This window comes from Pyxicephalus adspersus, chromosome 8 (assembly GCF_032062135.1).
Source record: "Pyxicephalus adspersus chromosome 8, UCB_Pads_2.0, whole genome shotgun sequence".
NCBI classification, from domain to species: Eukaryota; Metazoa; Chordata; class Amphibia; order Anura; family Pyxicephalidae; genus Pyxicephalus; species Pyxicephalus adspersus.
Window position 1 is genome coordinate 46,970,316 of NC_092865.1, and position 15,712 is coordinate 46,986,027.

The 15,712-nt window shown below is 46.0% G+C and overlaps 2 protein-coding genes across 2 annotated transcripts in view; both read left to right on the forward strand.

Moving 5' to 3' along the window:
* Nucleotides 1-4,769: 4,769 nt before the first annotated feature.
* On the forward strand, nt 4,770-14,045 carry ARL8B (ARF like GTPase 8B). Its single transcript, XM_072420455.1, has 7 exons — nt 4,770-4,950; nt 6,229-6,309; nt 7,010-7,083; nt 7,518-7,611; nt 8,115-8,182; nt 8,969-9,039; nt 9,553-14,045. Exons 1-7 carry the CDS (start codon nt 4,828-4,830, stop codon nt 9,600-9,602), a joined length of 561 nt encoding a protein of 186 aa, XP_072276556.1. The 5' UTR covers nt 4,770-4,827; the 3' UTR covers nt 9,603-14,045.
* A 1,242-nt stretch (nt 14,046-15,287) lies between these two features.
* The window catches only part of EDEM1 (ER degradation enhancing alpha-mannosidase like protein 1), a 14,564-nt gene continuing 14,139 nt past the window's right edge, over nt 15,288-15,712 (forward strand). The window contains exon 1 of the mRNA XM_072420456.1: nt 15,288-15,658. Coding sequence (XP_072276557.1) covers nt 15,330-15,658 — 329 coding nt within the window. The 5' untranslated portion in view covers nt 15,288-15,329. The remainder of the gene's footprint in view (nt 15,659-15,712) is intronic.

Here is a 15,712-nt window from a genome sequence, read left to right on the forward strand (position 1 = left end):
TAGAATAATCTCTGGTGATCCTGCCATAAAACTGACCTCATTGTGGAGATTTCACTTCCTGCCTGGGTGACACCAGGACAAGCTATGGAGGGGTGGTTGTCACCAGGGAAAGAAGAGAGAGGTTATGGAGGTTCCATTTCTTTCCTATTGCTACAGTGTCCCCACTGGAGAAATCTCCCACCACTTCCTGTTCTGGTGGAAATCCCCTCAATCAGATGGCATGGCTTCCAACCCTCCCCACTCTATACAACGTCTGGGTTCTGTGGCCCCCACTGGGGGAGGGTGAGAACGGCTGCCAATGCTTAAACTGGTCTCTCTGCTATCCCGGGGACAACCAATGGCGTCAATACCTGTACGGGGGTCACGGGGACAGGAGGTTTCACTGGATATTGATTTGGTTAATCAGAAATATCATACAATGGAATGGACTGATCTTTGTGGAGAGACGATTGAATGATCCGATCAGTTTTCCTCCAATCAGGATGGACAATGGGATCATCCAATCAGACTGTAATGTGTGTGGTGAAATTGGTTCCTCGGGGGTGGGGCAGATTTGGTCTACTTATTTCTGATGTGTGAAGGGTTAAACAGCCATCATGTGTACGTGACTGGTAAACCGATCCCGGAACCTCCAGAGCCCCCCCGGCATGCCGCCTATTCCCGGACAAGACGCCCTGACCCTGGCCGCCTCGGTTGATGCGTTGGTGGCAGGTGGTGAACCCGACGCATGTTCTGGAGACACGCCGTTCCCAACGTCATTCATTAAACAACCAGATTCCTTTCCGGCCCTCTCTGGGCACACCGAGCCCCTGGCCCATCAGCGGAATGAAAGGGATCCAGGGACCTCCCCTACCTGAATTAGCACCAGGGACACCCCCTGGTTATCTCAGACGTTCCAACAACGCCCCCTTCAGCCAATGACGAGCTGCGTCTGAGGACGTTTACCCCTCGGGGGTGGGATCTAGTCCAGGAAAGAGCATGGGGACACGCAGCAGTTCAGTGACCCCATAAAGTCGCTTAAATTGCCCAATCCCCGATGTACCTACCTTGTTTGGGCTGACCTGGCACATATGGCGAACGTCAGGTCATCGCTATTGGGTTGTCAACCCGTGCTGTTTCGTTAGTCAGTGCAATTTCTTTTTTGTTCAGATTTTATTTCTGATTTGATTGGATGATATCTATAACAAAAAACAAGTTACAATGTAACAATTCATCAACCAACAGCAACCTCTATCAGCCAATCAGAGTTCACCTCCCAGGCAGCAGGTTTCTGACTGGCCAGTCTCTCCTGCTTCCCTTGTCACAATCTATCACTTTGTGGTCACATGACCTAAGGTGAATTCGAAATATGTGAGAAATAACAAATGTATGCAAATGAGGGGGAGGAGTCTGCATGCAGCATGTCAGCTATAACAAATCTCTGAATGATGATTGACTATAAAAGGATGGGACTTACACCACGGGGGTGGGGCAGACCTGGCTGTTGGATGGAGGTTATATCACAGCACCGGGCATTAGATGGCACTGCATGGCACTGTGTGACAATTTAAATTTTACTGCCCATGTGATGACAACACTCGTTAATGATTTCACCAAAAAGAAAACAATGTTGTCACCCTATTGCAGGAAGTGGAAGATGAACTGATCTGCTGGAAGGATTATCAGGTAATAAAAAATATTGTGGGGGTGACTATAGATCTATAGGTCCATCCAAAGTTGATGGTGCTGACAAATTGCAGCATTGTGTGCTTTTTGGTTTTCTTGGAGTACCCATTTATCTAAATCTTGAACTCAGTGTCATGTGACTTCTTCCTGACTTTTTGGTGAGTCAGTAAATTTTGCCAAACAATGGGACCTCACCTGTGGATCCGCCCCCAGTAGCATTCCACCAATCAGGATTTACAAGAATATGTTTTATTACTTTATGAAGCCCCCAGTGACCCCCAGTCATAGAATGCACAGCCCGACATGCTGGGATTCCTGGAATATTCACCTGATTTCCTGCACTCCGGTGACCCCGGCAAATCTCACATTGCACAGCCGTGTCACCGTCACCCTCCTATCAGTCTGTGCCGGGCGCGGCCAGGGTTGTTGTCCCACGTGAGGGGAAAGAGGCAAAGTTCATTGTCCTGGCGGAGCATTCCGATCACAATAATCAGTGACAGCCTCATATTTCAGGCGAGCTCCATCTTTGCCTGGGCTGAGATGATGTTATTAGTCCGCTGCAGGCAGAAGGAGGCATTTCCTCAGTCTCAAGTCACAGTCATGTGACTGCTGATTTGTGCCTTTTTTGTAGCCTAGGCAGCCCAGGTCACATGATCTCTGGCCCCCAATCATCACTGCAGGCGGTCTATAGGATGACAAGGGCCCCCAGAACTCTTTTACATCCTCCAGCCTGTAGCTAGACAGGGAAAGTTCACCTCCCAGGCACTCCACTCTCTCCTCCTATCAGCCTGTTCATTGTTCTGCACTACAATACAACTGATTGGCTCCTTGTGCTCCTTCTCTCCCTTCCAGTCTGAGCTCTGCTGTACAGAGACTACAAGAGTCTGCAATATCAGGATTGGAACCACTAGAGCTGCACTTCTTGTTATTATTTAACAGGATTTATATAGCACTAACATATTACGCAGTGCTGTACAATAAATAGGGTTTGCAAATGGCAGACAAATACAGACAGTGACACAGGAGGAGAGGACCCTGCCCCGAAGAGCTTACAATCTAAGAGGAGTCATTTTTATCTTTTCTCCCAGAGGTGGCATTAGTGGGCGGGATGGGCGCACTGCCATGGTCATCTGGCCACACGGGGACACCGGCTGCGGGGTGTTTACCCTGTGAAAGAGGAGGGGTGGGCATATAGGCCGCTGACTCACCCCCTGGGGGCGGAAAATGAGATATCGCCATGTGCGTCACCGCCAGGGAGAATACAGAACTGGGGCAGGAGCGCCACCTGCTGTCCACTAGACACAAATACAGAGGGGGGGGGGGGGGGGGGGACCCACAGCAGCCAATCACAAAACATCATCATTACCATGCAATGTATTCTGCAGAGAGCTGAATATCTGACATATACCGCAGTGCTGTACAAAGAACACTGAGCCCATCAGTCTCATCAGTCTCTGTGCAGAGGAGCTGACACTTTAATATCCCCCCCACAGTCACACACAATATTATGATACATTTATATATAGCCCTGACATATACCACAGTGCTGTACAGAGAACACTCAGCCAGTCCCATCAGTCTCTGTACAGAGGAGCTGACTCTTTAATGTCCCTTCTCAGTATTATAATGCATGGATGTAGCGATGACCTATACAGTGGCCTTGTACATCAGTCACTGGACAGACAAGGTAACACTCAAATATCCCCTCAGTAATAATATTATTATTATTAATAATAATAAACAGGATTTATATAATGCCAACATATTACGCAGCGCTGTACAATAAATAGGGGTTGTAAATGACAGATACAGACAGTGACACAGGAGGAGGAGAGGACCCTGCCCCGGAGAGCTTACAATCTAGGAGATGGGGGAAGTATCACACATTAGGGGGGATATGGAATGGTAAGGAGTAATGAGGGTTTAAGAGACAGAAGACAGGTAGGTGAGGTTGAAGCGTTTGGTTTTAAGTGCTATATTACATTTCTATTAAATGAGCAGAAAGTAGGAGCAAGCCGAATAGGATGAGGAAGACCATTCCAGAGAGTTGGGGCAGCTCTAGAGAAGTCTTGTATCCGTGCGTGTGATGAGGTTATGAGTGAGGAAGTCATTAGTAGGTCAATGGAGGAGCAGAGAGAGCGGCTGGGGGAGTATTTTTCTATCAGAAAGGTAAGCGGGACAAGAACTGTGGAGGGATTTGAAGGCAAAGCACAGGAACCTCAATTTGGTGAAATGGAAGCCAATGTAGAGATCTGCAAAGACATACAGCAGATGAGAAGTAGTGAGAAGTCTGTGTATTGGGTAGGTAGATGGGTAGGTAGGTGGGAAGGATGGAGGAGTCTGGCTGCAGCATTCATGATGGATTGTAGAGGAGAGAGTCGGGTTAGTGGAATACCAGAGAGGAGGAGGTTACAGTAGTCCGGACGAGAGATAATAAGAGCATGTACAAGGAGTTTGGTGGTCTCAGGGGACAGGTAGGGGCAGATTTTGGAGATGTTGTGTAAGTGACTCTGAATATGGGGGGTAAATGGGAGGGCAGAAGGTGATACTAAGACAACGTGCCTGAGGGGAGGAACAAATAACAGTGTTATAACAGATATATGTCGGGGGGGGTTGGATAAAGAGGGGGGATGATGATGAGTTCTGTTTTATCCAGGTTGAGGAATCGGTCAGACATATATGATGAGTTGGCTGACATATACCGCAGTACACTCAGACAGCAAGCTACTCTAATCAGTCTCTGCACCACAGGAGCTGACACTCTAATTCCCTTGCAATATTATAGTACATTTCTATGGCTCTGACATATACTGTGGCATTGTACAAAGAACACTTGGCTAGATAACTGTACAGTGGAGCTGACACTCTAATGCCCCCTCTAATATTATATATTAACATAGCTCTGAGATACACCGCAGCGCTGTACAGTCCCATCAGTCTCTGTACAGAGGAGCTGACACTCTAATGTACCTCCAGGACTATAAAACACATACATATCAATGACATATACCATGGCGGTGTACAGGACTGGGTTGTAGCGCTCGCAGTGGTCTGACTACATTTCCCATGATGCTCCGCGGGTTGGGTTGGTCGGGGCGGTCGGTAGGGGGCGCAGGGTGTTTCCGGTTCCGGCAGAGATCTCGGTGGAGTCCCGGTGTCAGTATGATGTCGCTCCTGTCACGGTTATTAGATTGGTTCCGGTCCTTGTTCTGGAAGGAGGAGATGGAGCTGACCCTGGTGGGGCTCCAGCACTCCGGGAAGACAACATTCGTCAATGTCATCGCGGTGAGAGCCCCCGGGGGGACCACAACTCCCAGCATGACAATAGGGAGGGATTACTACTCTCATTATGGAGGGAGGTAGAAAATACATCTGTCAACCTAAGAGATGGGGATTACTACAATTCCCAGCATAACAATAGGGTGGGGGACTATAACTCCCAACATGATGGGGAGCTGCATCTTCCTGCATTGGGGTGGGGGTGCTGCAAATGGGGGAGGGGTGATGAATACAATTCCCAGCAGTACGGGAGTGGGGGGGTTGGTATAATTCCCCGTATGATAATAGGAGGGACTACAACTCCCAGTATATTGGGGTTTATATTCCATCATGATGATGGAGGAGGGGGGACTACAGCTCCCAACATAGAAGCACAACAACACCCAGCATGGGGGGATAAATACCAAGTATGAGGATGGGAAAACTATAATTCTCATCATGACACTTGGGATGGACTATAACTCCCAGCATGGAGAGAGGGTGTCTACAATTCCTTGTATAGGAGAAGGTGAAAACTACAACTCCCAGCATGTGATGGAGGTAAGCAACACCCAGCGTGGGTGAAGAGGTGGAAACTACAAATCCCACCCTAGGGGCTGAATACGATTCCCAGCATGGGGGGGACTACTGTTCCTGCCATGGTGGGGACTAGAAGTCTGAGATAAAGGTGGATTATAATTTGCAGCATTGGGGCAGCTGCTGTGGGACTACAAATCTCAGCAGGCAAACTTAAATCTCAGTTAAAATGTGCAGATCCTGCTGGGAGTTGTAGTTCAACCACACATTCTGCAAACACAGAATCAGGATGGAGCTACAGAACCCCTCCCCCTCCCATTGTCTGTACACAGAGGGGCGGGGCTACAGAGAACAATGCAAGTGATAGCAGGTGCCTCAGACTGTCATCAGCTCCCTGGATTTCTGGCAGGATCTATGAGAACATTTGGCGCTTCTCACACAGATATAAAAAATCCCTTTCATTGGTATATTTATAGATGGGCGCGGCCTTAGCGTTTTAGGGCGTGGCTACTGGGCGCATGAAAGCCCGGCAATGTACGGGTATATAAAGCAGCCAATCAGATTCCAGCTAGCTGAAGTCAATGAGGTGAGAGAGGATTTCTGATTGGTTGATGTGAAGATCTTGGCACCTTTATCCTCATCCTCCTATACAGACAGGACCGAATGGCTCCTGAACTCGTCTCATGTCTCCGCCCCCTTCTTATATACCCCCTTGTGTGTGCGCTTGCTGTGTATTTTACCCCCCTCTTTCTCTCTTTCTTCCCGCAGTCGGGGCAGTTCAGCGAGGACATGATCCCAACGGTCGGATTCAACATGCGAAAAGTGACCAAAGGAAACGTCACAATAAAGGTGAGGATGCAGCTCCGCCCCTGTGTGAAGCAGTCATGTGACACAAGCCCCTCGAGTGATTGGAGATCAGAGTGTGGATGGGCATGCCAGGACTTGTAGTTCATTTTATCACAATTCTCTCCACCCACTCCCAGGTTCTACCTCCTTTGCTCTGTGGCATCCAATTATATTCCAGCTTTTCTTCTACAAATTCAGTTCAAATTTTAATGCCATTTGTGAGGATTTTATCTGAAACCCCCAAACCTAAAAATGACAGAACTCCCTGGCATCAGATGTGGCGGCTGCATTTGTTTTCCTTTACCAGACTTTTTCTTCTTTTATGTTCATCTGGCGATCCTGCCTAAATGACAACACCCACTGATCTGTATTTATAGTTGCCACCCTAGACAGGAACTAAACATCGTCACCTCCATTATAACTACAACTTATTTTTTTGTTTTGGACTTGCTGTCAGTTTCTGATTTTCTTTTACTTCTTGTCTTGTAAACAGAACAGGAAGTGAGAAAGTGAGAAGAAATCTCGGTGTCCCCCTGCGGAGAATTCCCCCTCCATTGCTGATCTGGTGACAACACTTCTGATTTTTATTCACTTTCAGTCCTGGTGTCACTGAATTTGCTGAGATGGTGAATCTCCCCAGCGGGGACACAAAGACCGATAAAAACCTCATTGTATTCCTCATCCTTTTTGTTTTCATTGGCAGATCTGGGATATCGGTGGGCAGCCGCGGTTCCGCAGCATGTGGGAGCGATATTGTCGGGGGGTCAACGCCATTGTGTAAGTTTTTATCCTATTGGCTCTTTGATCTCGGTGTCACCTGAATATAAAGATGAAAATGTTTTACTTCATTCCAATTGGAGCAGGAAGGTTTCTGTTGAGATTTGTTGTCTGTTTCTTCCTGTCCTGGTGACAACCAATCGGGCATGGTGGTAGGATGAGAGAGCAAGGTGATGGGAAGGTGAGCTCAGCCATCTGCTGCTTCTCCTATTATTGTCCAATCACAAGCTGGGGGAGGGACCAGATCTGTCAGTGTTATATATGTCGACCAGGGCCTACCAGGGCTTTGCTGTGTGACAGACCTGTATAAATCCCAGGTCTGGGTAGACCAAAATATAAAGTATCTCATCTTCCATGTATGTATGACATCTGCGTGCTGAGCAGCCAGAAACATACATGACCCTCCGCTGAAACGGCTGTTTCTGTCTTGGCAGGTACATGGTGGATGCAGCCGATCGGGAGAAGATTGAAGCGTCCCGGAATGAACTGCACAACCTATTGGACAAGCCGCAGCTACAAGGGATCCCGGTAAGTGAGTGCCAAGGGGCCGACTAATAATCTATTGCAGCCAATCTGATTTCACAATTTCACACAGTGAAGACAAATGTGATTGGTTGCTGGATTGTAGGTAGACTGCAGACTACAGTCATGTGACCTCAAACCAATTAGGACAATCGGTGTTCAATCAATATTGGGGAGCGGGCGAGCCCTTTGATTTGTCCCTTATCGATTTGTATTTTTATTGTGCAGCCTCTGTGTGCAGGAGTCATGTGACATGAGCTCCTTCAGCGATTAGAGATTGGAGTCTGGCAGGGCATGCTGAAACTTGTAGTTCTCCGTGCCATTGCTTTAGTTGATCTTTTTACATTTTTGAATTTGACTTTTCATTTGTTTCATTTTTTCATCCACATGATTCTGCCAGTATCTGCCTCCTCTGCTCTGTAGCAGCCAATTAAATTCCAGCTTTCCTTCTACAATTTTTTTCACTTCACAGATATTATTCTTTATTTTTATTGTGAACTTTTTTTCAGGTTCTGGTTCTTGGCAATAAGAGGGATCTTTCCAGCGCATTGGACGAGAAGCAGCTGATTGAGAAAATGTACTTATCAAGAAATCCAATAATGTGGTGACCCCCAATATTTACACCCCAAAGACTCTTTCATGAATTTATCTTCTGACTGCTCAGGCTGGATCACTTGGGTTGCTCCCATGGTGTTGGGTCGTAGTGGTGACACTGACCTGCCTGCTCTTAAATTTATTTCAGCTGGCACTTTTTCATGTACTTAAAAAAAAAAAAAAAAAAAAAAAAAAGTTCTAGAGTTGCACCTAACTTAAGGGGCCGCTGTTATCATTGGTATCATCCCAGCATTGTCCGGACTTCCTTGATTTATAGTGCACTGTCAAGTCACCAGCTCTGTGTCCTTAAGTGTTTCAGCAAAACGTAAAAAAAAAAAAAATAGGTTTATAGGTCAGATGGCTTAGGTACCCCTTCTGGGTATAAACCTAATAACCCTAACAGACCACTGATTAGATATTACAATATATAGAAATATATTTTATTTATTTTTTTACCCCCCAAGCTCTTTTCTTTTGACCCCCAGGCGGGCATGGGGTCAGCAGGGATAATGTGAAGCATAGAAAGTGAAATGATTGTCTCTATGAAATGAACTTCAGTGTTCTTCCCGGCCTCTTTAAGCTGGGCGCACCACCCAGCACTTTTCAGTAACCACCCGGCTGTTTTAAATTGGGTCACAGTACAGCAGCCAGCACCTTCCTCCCACCAAACCTAAAAAATGTATTGGGAAAACACTGAACTTGTTTGCTGCTGCTGATGTTGTTGATATCCCACAGCTGTTGATATTATTATTGATCTTTCCTTTCGCAGGCATCTGTCGTCCATCCAGGACAGAGAAATCTGCTGTTATTCCATTTCCTGCAAAGAGAAGGATAACATAGGTGAGTGCTGGGAATATGACATGGGACCCTATGAAGGTGGAGGAAAGGTGTCTGCTGGGAAAGGTGTTGATCTAAGGAGTCTAAATCTAGTACTGCCCCTGTGACTTTCTCTGCCTTAGGTTGGCAGCTCTGTTTTGGGTTAAACAATGCCCAACCCCTTCCTGTAATCCTTTGTTGTCAGTGACTCACATTGGCTCAATGGCTCAGCATGCTGGACTCGCAGCGTAATGCCGCTCAGAATGGAGCTTGAGCCATCGTCACATGATCTGGTTCAATGCAGCACTGACGTGCACCAATGTATGTGTAGGCTTTAATTTAAAATTAATTATGTTTTTTTTTAAATGGGAGGGGCCAGAGTCAAGCAATAAATGTATTTCTTTTCCATACTTAGAATCTAATTGGCTGTTTTGGGTGATGCTCCTTTTTCTCTTTCCTGCACTTATATGGGCACATTTTTTCTTTTCCTGGCATTTTGATCCATGCCATCTCACTCCCATAATCCTCTCTTCTCAGATATCACTCTACAGTGGCTGATCCAGCATTCCAAGTCACGTCGTAGCTAAAGGGCTTTATTCTAATAACTGCTGCTCAGTATAATGGAACGTGCCCTCCCTGCCCCGAGGATGTGCCCTCCATCTCCCTGTTCTGCACCCTGGGAAGCGCTCTTAACGTGGTTTCATGTACAAGCAGAGGACGCGTCCCGGATGCTGCTCACCGGACAACCCGAAGAGGAGCTCCCGCTACTCGTTCTCCGCTCGGGGGCACCGATCTTCCCTATCCCCCTCCCCCCACCTGCTCTACTGAGGCTTAAAACTGGCCTATAGCATCAAGGTATTCTCCATGTGACTATCAAATACTCTGCCGTCACTGGTGTCTCTGTACTACTGATCTGCCTTCATATCTGACTTTGTGTCCCCTTTTTTTATCCTTCAACAATTAGTTTCCTTTCATTTTCTTGCTACTCTGTTGGTGATTGAAGGGCTGGTAAACAAAAATGACAAAACGGCTTATATAAAAGAGCTGAAAAAAGGAAATGTGTGGGGGTTTTAGAGATGAACTTCCAGGCTCAGGGAGGGACAGCACCTAAGTACCCATAGAAGGAAACATAAAGCCCACCGTTACCCCGGCTAGTCCAAATGGTTGACAATTGTCAGTAGGATTCATAGGGTGAACCCAAATTTCTGACTCCTCCTTTAAATGTCACCTCAGACACTGAACTGCATTACACCAACAATTTTCATAATCTGAAGCTGTCCAGTTTTATTAACCTGAGCTTTAAGGAGGTGTTTTCACCCACCGTGAATTGTGAAAGTGGCATATAAAGCAGTGACTCTTGACATTCATGCAGGTGAATCCTCTAAGTGCATATGTTTGTAAAAGACTGATTCACCTCCAGTGAATATTTGCTGAAATTCCTATTCAGTGCTTGAGATGAGATCATAAGACACTACAACCACATTTGCCACAGCAATTACACTGTTATCGAATCCCTTTAGATCAAATCTTTAGCTTTTTTTTGTTGTGAAAGTCGATTTATCTGTATGTAGGCAGATTGTTAAGGGAGGTGTTTCCATAATTAAAGATTTCCTGTCCAGTTATCTAAACCGAACGTCTAAATTTAAAGGATACATGCACATTTACAGTAAAGTACAGAAATCCAGTACATCCCAGCTGTACTTACTTTAAATGGGGCCCCTTATCTGATGTGTCATTGGATTGCTATACTCGCTGTGCCCCAACCATCTATGTAAATGAGCTGCACATGTACTGGGTCTATGTTCCCATTCATCTCCTATTGTTCTCTGACACCTGGGCCTGAAAATACAAACCCACTCCTGTGCCATAGAATGGCATGCGATTGGTTATATAGGGGAACAGAATCTGGGGGTGCAAGGGGTTGTAGAAACTAAATCTAAACGATGGCAAATCTCCACGCATTTTGCAGACAGCCCTCACCACCACACACATACCTCAAAAATAAAAATGCACCTTTTTTAAAATGAATAGTCTCCCTTAACACAAAGGGGGGTGTTCACTATTTATTCCCCTGTCAATTTGTTCATAATTTTCATTTATTCATATGGCATTCCCTATAGTGACAGCTGTGCACTTTGACAAGTTGCCACTAGATGGCAGAACGAGTCATTGTTTTAATTGGAACTGAAACGACATTCGAACACTTCTCAGCGAATAGAGCCCACTGAATATCAATGCACCACAATGGAATGAACCTGGATTTATAATAATATCTGAGATTGTTATATATCGCTCTTTTATATATATCTTGTATCATTTATTTACTAGCCTTTATTGTGTATCTAAAAGCATGTTTTCATTTTTTTATTATTTATTATACATAAAGTGTAAAAGGATTAGAACCTCACTCAGGTTTTGCTGTCTGTGTCCCATCCAGGAAGATTTACCCCTCTTTTTGTGGTAATCATTATCACCAAAAGTGAAAGACTTTAAAGATTGAGTTATCACCGGTTCAGGAATAGAGGGTAATTCTTTTAATGTGAACACTTATTCCAATGATTGCTATTTCCTCTTATTTCCTGTTGTGTCTCAAGACAGGAAGTGAAAGAAAATCTCCCTATGGAGACACAGAAAAAAACCTTGGTGGGTGGGTGGTTGTCTATTTCCTAATCTACAATATAATGTCCACATTTACCTCTGTGATAAAGGGATGCTGTCCATCAACCCCTCCCCCAGTATTCATAGCTTTCATCAATCTGACATAAAACTGAACTGTCGTTCCTGTGGGGCTTCTTCTGCACTGCAAGGGTTAAGTGTTTTTCTTCTTCAGTACCAAATTATTTTACTTTCCTTACCCCACCCCACCCTCCACAAACTTCTTTTGATCCCCAGTTTGGCCTGGCCAGTCACAGCTCCATGACATCATCATGTACACCGCAGGATCAACAGTCCTGTATTAGGAGGAGACTCCCAGGGCCCACATTCTGGAGCATCAGAGGGTACAGGAGAGTACTGGGGGAGAGGTAAGTAAAAGAGGTTTTTACTGGTACCCTATTGAAAACTAATAAAACTCTTGCAGTGCACAGGCCAGTGTTTGAATACTCTGGAGTCCGGCTTAAAAGGGAACCTGTTTGTGCTTTTAGTAAAAAGATAAAACAATTGGCTACTTTGGGGTCTTTCTGTGTCTGGATCACCGTTACAGTGTAATATCCCCAGGTGATAGCACCTGACTCCTTGTACCTACCCGCTGTAGGTCAGAGATTTAACGGCAGTAGCGGAAACTTCACGTTTTCCAGTCCAATGACGTCCTGAATGTAAAAACAATAAAGGGTCTCTGCATGGGTTGTTGGCCCTAGCGAGTTTATCTAAAAATCTCAAATATAAGCCCTAAGTGATAATACCAAAAGCATTGGTGTCCATTGCAGGCCATATGGCGGCAAAATGATTTGTGTATCTGGCAAAAGAGAGAAAAAAAAGAGCAACCTTTATATTTCTGATTTATTTATTGCTATTTGAGCTCTTTCTAGTGTTGTCAGACCTTCTCCTCTGCTTTGGGAGACACAGAAATGTCCCATACTATGGGACTTCTGTAGTCCAGCAGAGGAAAATTCAGCTAATAACCCTTAGGGTTTCAGTGCAGCAGAGTTGTCAGCTCCTACAAAAAGTTAGAAACTTACTGGATTTCTGAATTTTTTTTTTGCCCAGAAATGCACTTAAGGATCCTGCAGGCAGTTATGTGTCCTCAGTCTTCTGCAGGCCGAGAGCATTCAGTCGCTGTACAGGAGAGGCAATTTGCAGATCAGGTATATTTTGAGCCCTGCCGCTGCTCCGTTGGTGCTCTTGCTCCTCATATGGACTCCTGACCATCCAAAATATGACAATTTATTGCTATTGACCCAACTTGCCCAGTTCCATTCACTTTCATCACCCAGCACAGCGTCATCTGCTGGCTGTATCCAGTACAATGCCACTTCTAGCAGAGTGTTTAGTGCCCCTCGGCGTGCAGAGCAATGATTTTCAGGAGGTTGGAGTACTTGGGCTGCCCAAATCCTTTCACATGGTACAGAGGGGCTTCTCCTCCTGCCCAGGAGCCTCGCCCAGCTCTGTCTTCCATTCCTGGCCCTTGTGCCCGGTGCCCCCCCCCCCCCCCTTAACTACTCCCTGTCCCCCCACTACTTCCCCCCAACACTGGATGTGTTTGCGACACTGTAGCTGCCACAGCGTTACTCAGAGCCTTCGCTTTAGCTCACAATACATTGCTGCTAATGACATTTTTTATTTTTGTTTTGCCTTTTTTTTTTTTGCTTGTGCCTAAAGCTCTCAGGAAGTGAGAGAGTTATAGAGGAAGTCCACAGAATCAGGCAAAGATCAATCAATCGATTTGTCTATTTCTGTATCATGTTTTTTTATATTCTGCCCTAACCTAATAGACTGCCCTGTGCACCCCTCTGAACCTGGTTTCACTCCAAGGGTTTCCCTGTCCAATGAGGATTCTTATGTGGCCTCCAGGGATGATGTCATTGGACAGGGAGGTAGCAGGAGGGCAGGGTGTGGCCTAACAATTGGGAAAGTTAAGGTTTGCTCCTATGTATGGCTATGAAGTGAAACTATCATCAAAGGGGCACACAGAGATGTTGTCCTAGCAACTCTGCTCCATTAATTGTAAGTGGGGACCCCACAATTACCCCTTCGCCCCCCCCCCCCCCCCGCCCTTTCCTGTCCCTCCCGGTACTGTGGACTTCAGTTGTTGCATGTGTATCATACCCCCATTACCCTTGTAAATAGGATTAAGTTAATTTCTAGTGACCCCCTTGCCTCCCATCCCCCATACACTCACCTCCCCTTTCGACCCTGCTGACGACAAGGGGGGTTTTATAGGCTATTTTAAATGTACAGAAGTTTTGTTTCTAAATGGGAAAAATAAAGCTTTGTGTCTTATTTATGGCAATGATGATGTAAAATCCATGTTGTTCAGCTGAGAGTCTGCACATTGGTGGGTTGTAGATGAACAATAAAGTGGTAGAAGACAATGTGAGTCTGCGTCTTATTCATCAATATCAATGATGGGGGGGGGGGGGACTATACAACGCGTACCGCCTTTACCAAAGGACAACTTTGTTAAAGGGGGAGGCCAACTGCAAGAAAGTCATGGTGGAAAGGTTCATGTCATGGGGTCATTTTTTTCAAATCCATATTTTTTCTTGGGTTCCTCCTGAGCTGTTATATATGGTAAGTTGGTGACACCCCCGAGAGACCAATGGAAGCATGTGTGAGCTGGAAATCGTGGTAATGACCCTGGTTGTCATTAAAGCCGGAAGATGGGCAGTGCTGAAGTGCCGCGTGGTAAGTTTGTAGAAGCTGACTCTGGATAGGAGGTGAAGATTGCTGCAAAGTTTTTTTTTTAATATGTAGTTTTTGCACAAAGGCTGGTTTCAATTTTTACAATCTTCATTTGTCAGCCCTGATGAAGGGGATTTGTTGGCTTGAATAACCCCTGGTTACCTGACACGGGCAATCATCTCACAGTGATTACTATGAAACCCCCTGGCCAGAACCCGGAATGGGGCTCCTCCTTCATTCACTTCTTTTCCAAAAGTTGAATAAATGCATTGGGTATGGTTAAATTTAGACCCTTGGCAGGAACAGCTATTCCCATGAAGTACCTATGAAGGTCTGGCAGCTTGGCAGCCACTTGACCATCCACATCACTGCATTGATTCTCTGAAAGTAGCCATTTCTATCACTTTAAATGGAGAGCTTCAGCCAATTTTGGCTTCTAGGCTAATTTCATAGGGCTTCACATATTATTATTAACAGCAATAATTTCAAATTATTATTAATAATAATAATAATAATAATAATAATAATAATAATAATAATAATAATAATATTAAATAATATGTTTTTATTTTCTGATGTGTCAGCTCATATTTAGAGGGAGAGGAATCCCCAGGCTCGGTGTAGTGGGCGGGGATTGCCCAGGATGGTCATAGTGGGCGGGGAATCCCCAGGCTGGGTGTAGTAGGCGTGGCCGCTCGTGTTTGACATTCCTACTGTAGGGAGGAGTACACGATGGTAGATCACGTGGGGTCAAAAGATGTAAACAAGTCTTGGAAGGCTGGGCGACTCAGCCTTTCAGGAAGTGTCTCTATGGACACGTGATGACGCTTCGAGCGCTTGGGTGGCGTGCGGTCCGGTGATTGGTGAAGTTTAACACTTTTCTTTTGGTCCTCACCAATCATTATGTCGCAAGTCTGCCATTCGTCCTATGAGGTAGAAGTGGGCGGGCATGAGGCGGAAGTTTCAGGCCCGGGATGCGGTGCTGGTCGGCTGTGCTGGGGCTGTTGTTGCTCCGGCTCGGGCTGCAGGCTCTGCGGGGGTATATATCCCCGGGGCTAGTGCGAGGAGCCGCTGAGGGGGCCAGGAGGCCGGTGTGCCGCTCCTCTTACGGCCGCTTCCACCTGGCAGATGACGAGTATGGCCGGAGGTACAGCAGCTTCCCCGCTGCTTTGCGGCGGCACATGAGGGAGAGGGCCCGGGACATGTTCAGCTTCGCCTATGATAACTACATGACATACGCCTTCCCCGAGGACGAGCTGAATCCTATCCTGTGCCGGGGACGGGGCCCGGACACCATGAACCCGTATGTATGACCTATAGGGTCTGTACTGTATGCACACTGCCCCCTGTATACCAC

What these genes read in the sequence shown, in the direction of transcription:
- ARL8B (XM_072420455.1), top strand. Translation starts at nt 4,828, where the DNA reads ATGATGTCGCTCCTGTCACGGTTATTAGATTGGTTCCGGTCCTTGTTC. An exon ending in AAGGAAACGTCACAATAAAG is followed by an intron (nt 6,310 to 7,009) that starts GTGAGGATGCAG and finishes TTTCATTGGCAG; the next exon opens with ATCTGGGATATCGGTGGGCA. An exon ending in CGCAGCTACAAGGGATCCCG is followed by an intron (nt 7,612 to 8,114) that starts GTAAGTGAGTGC and finishes ACTTTTTTTCAG; the next exon opens with GTTCTGGTTCTTGGCAATAA.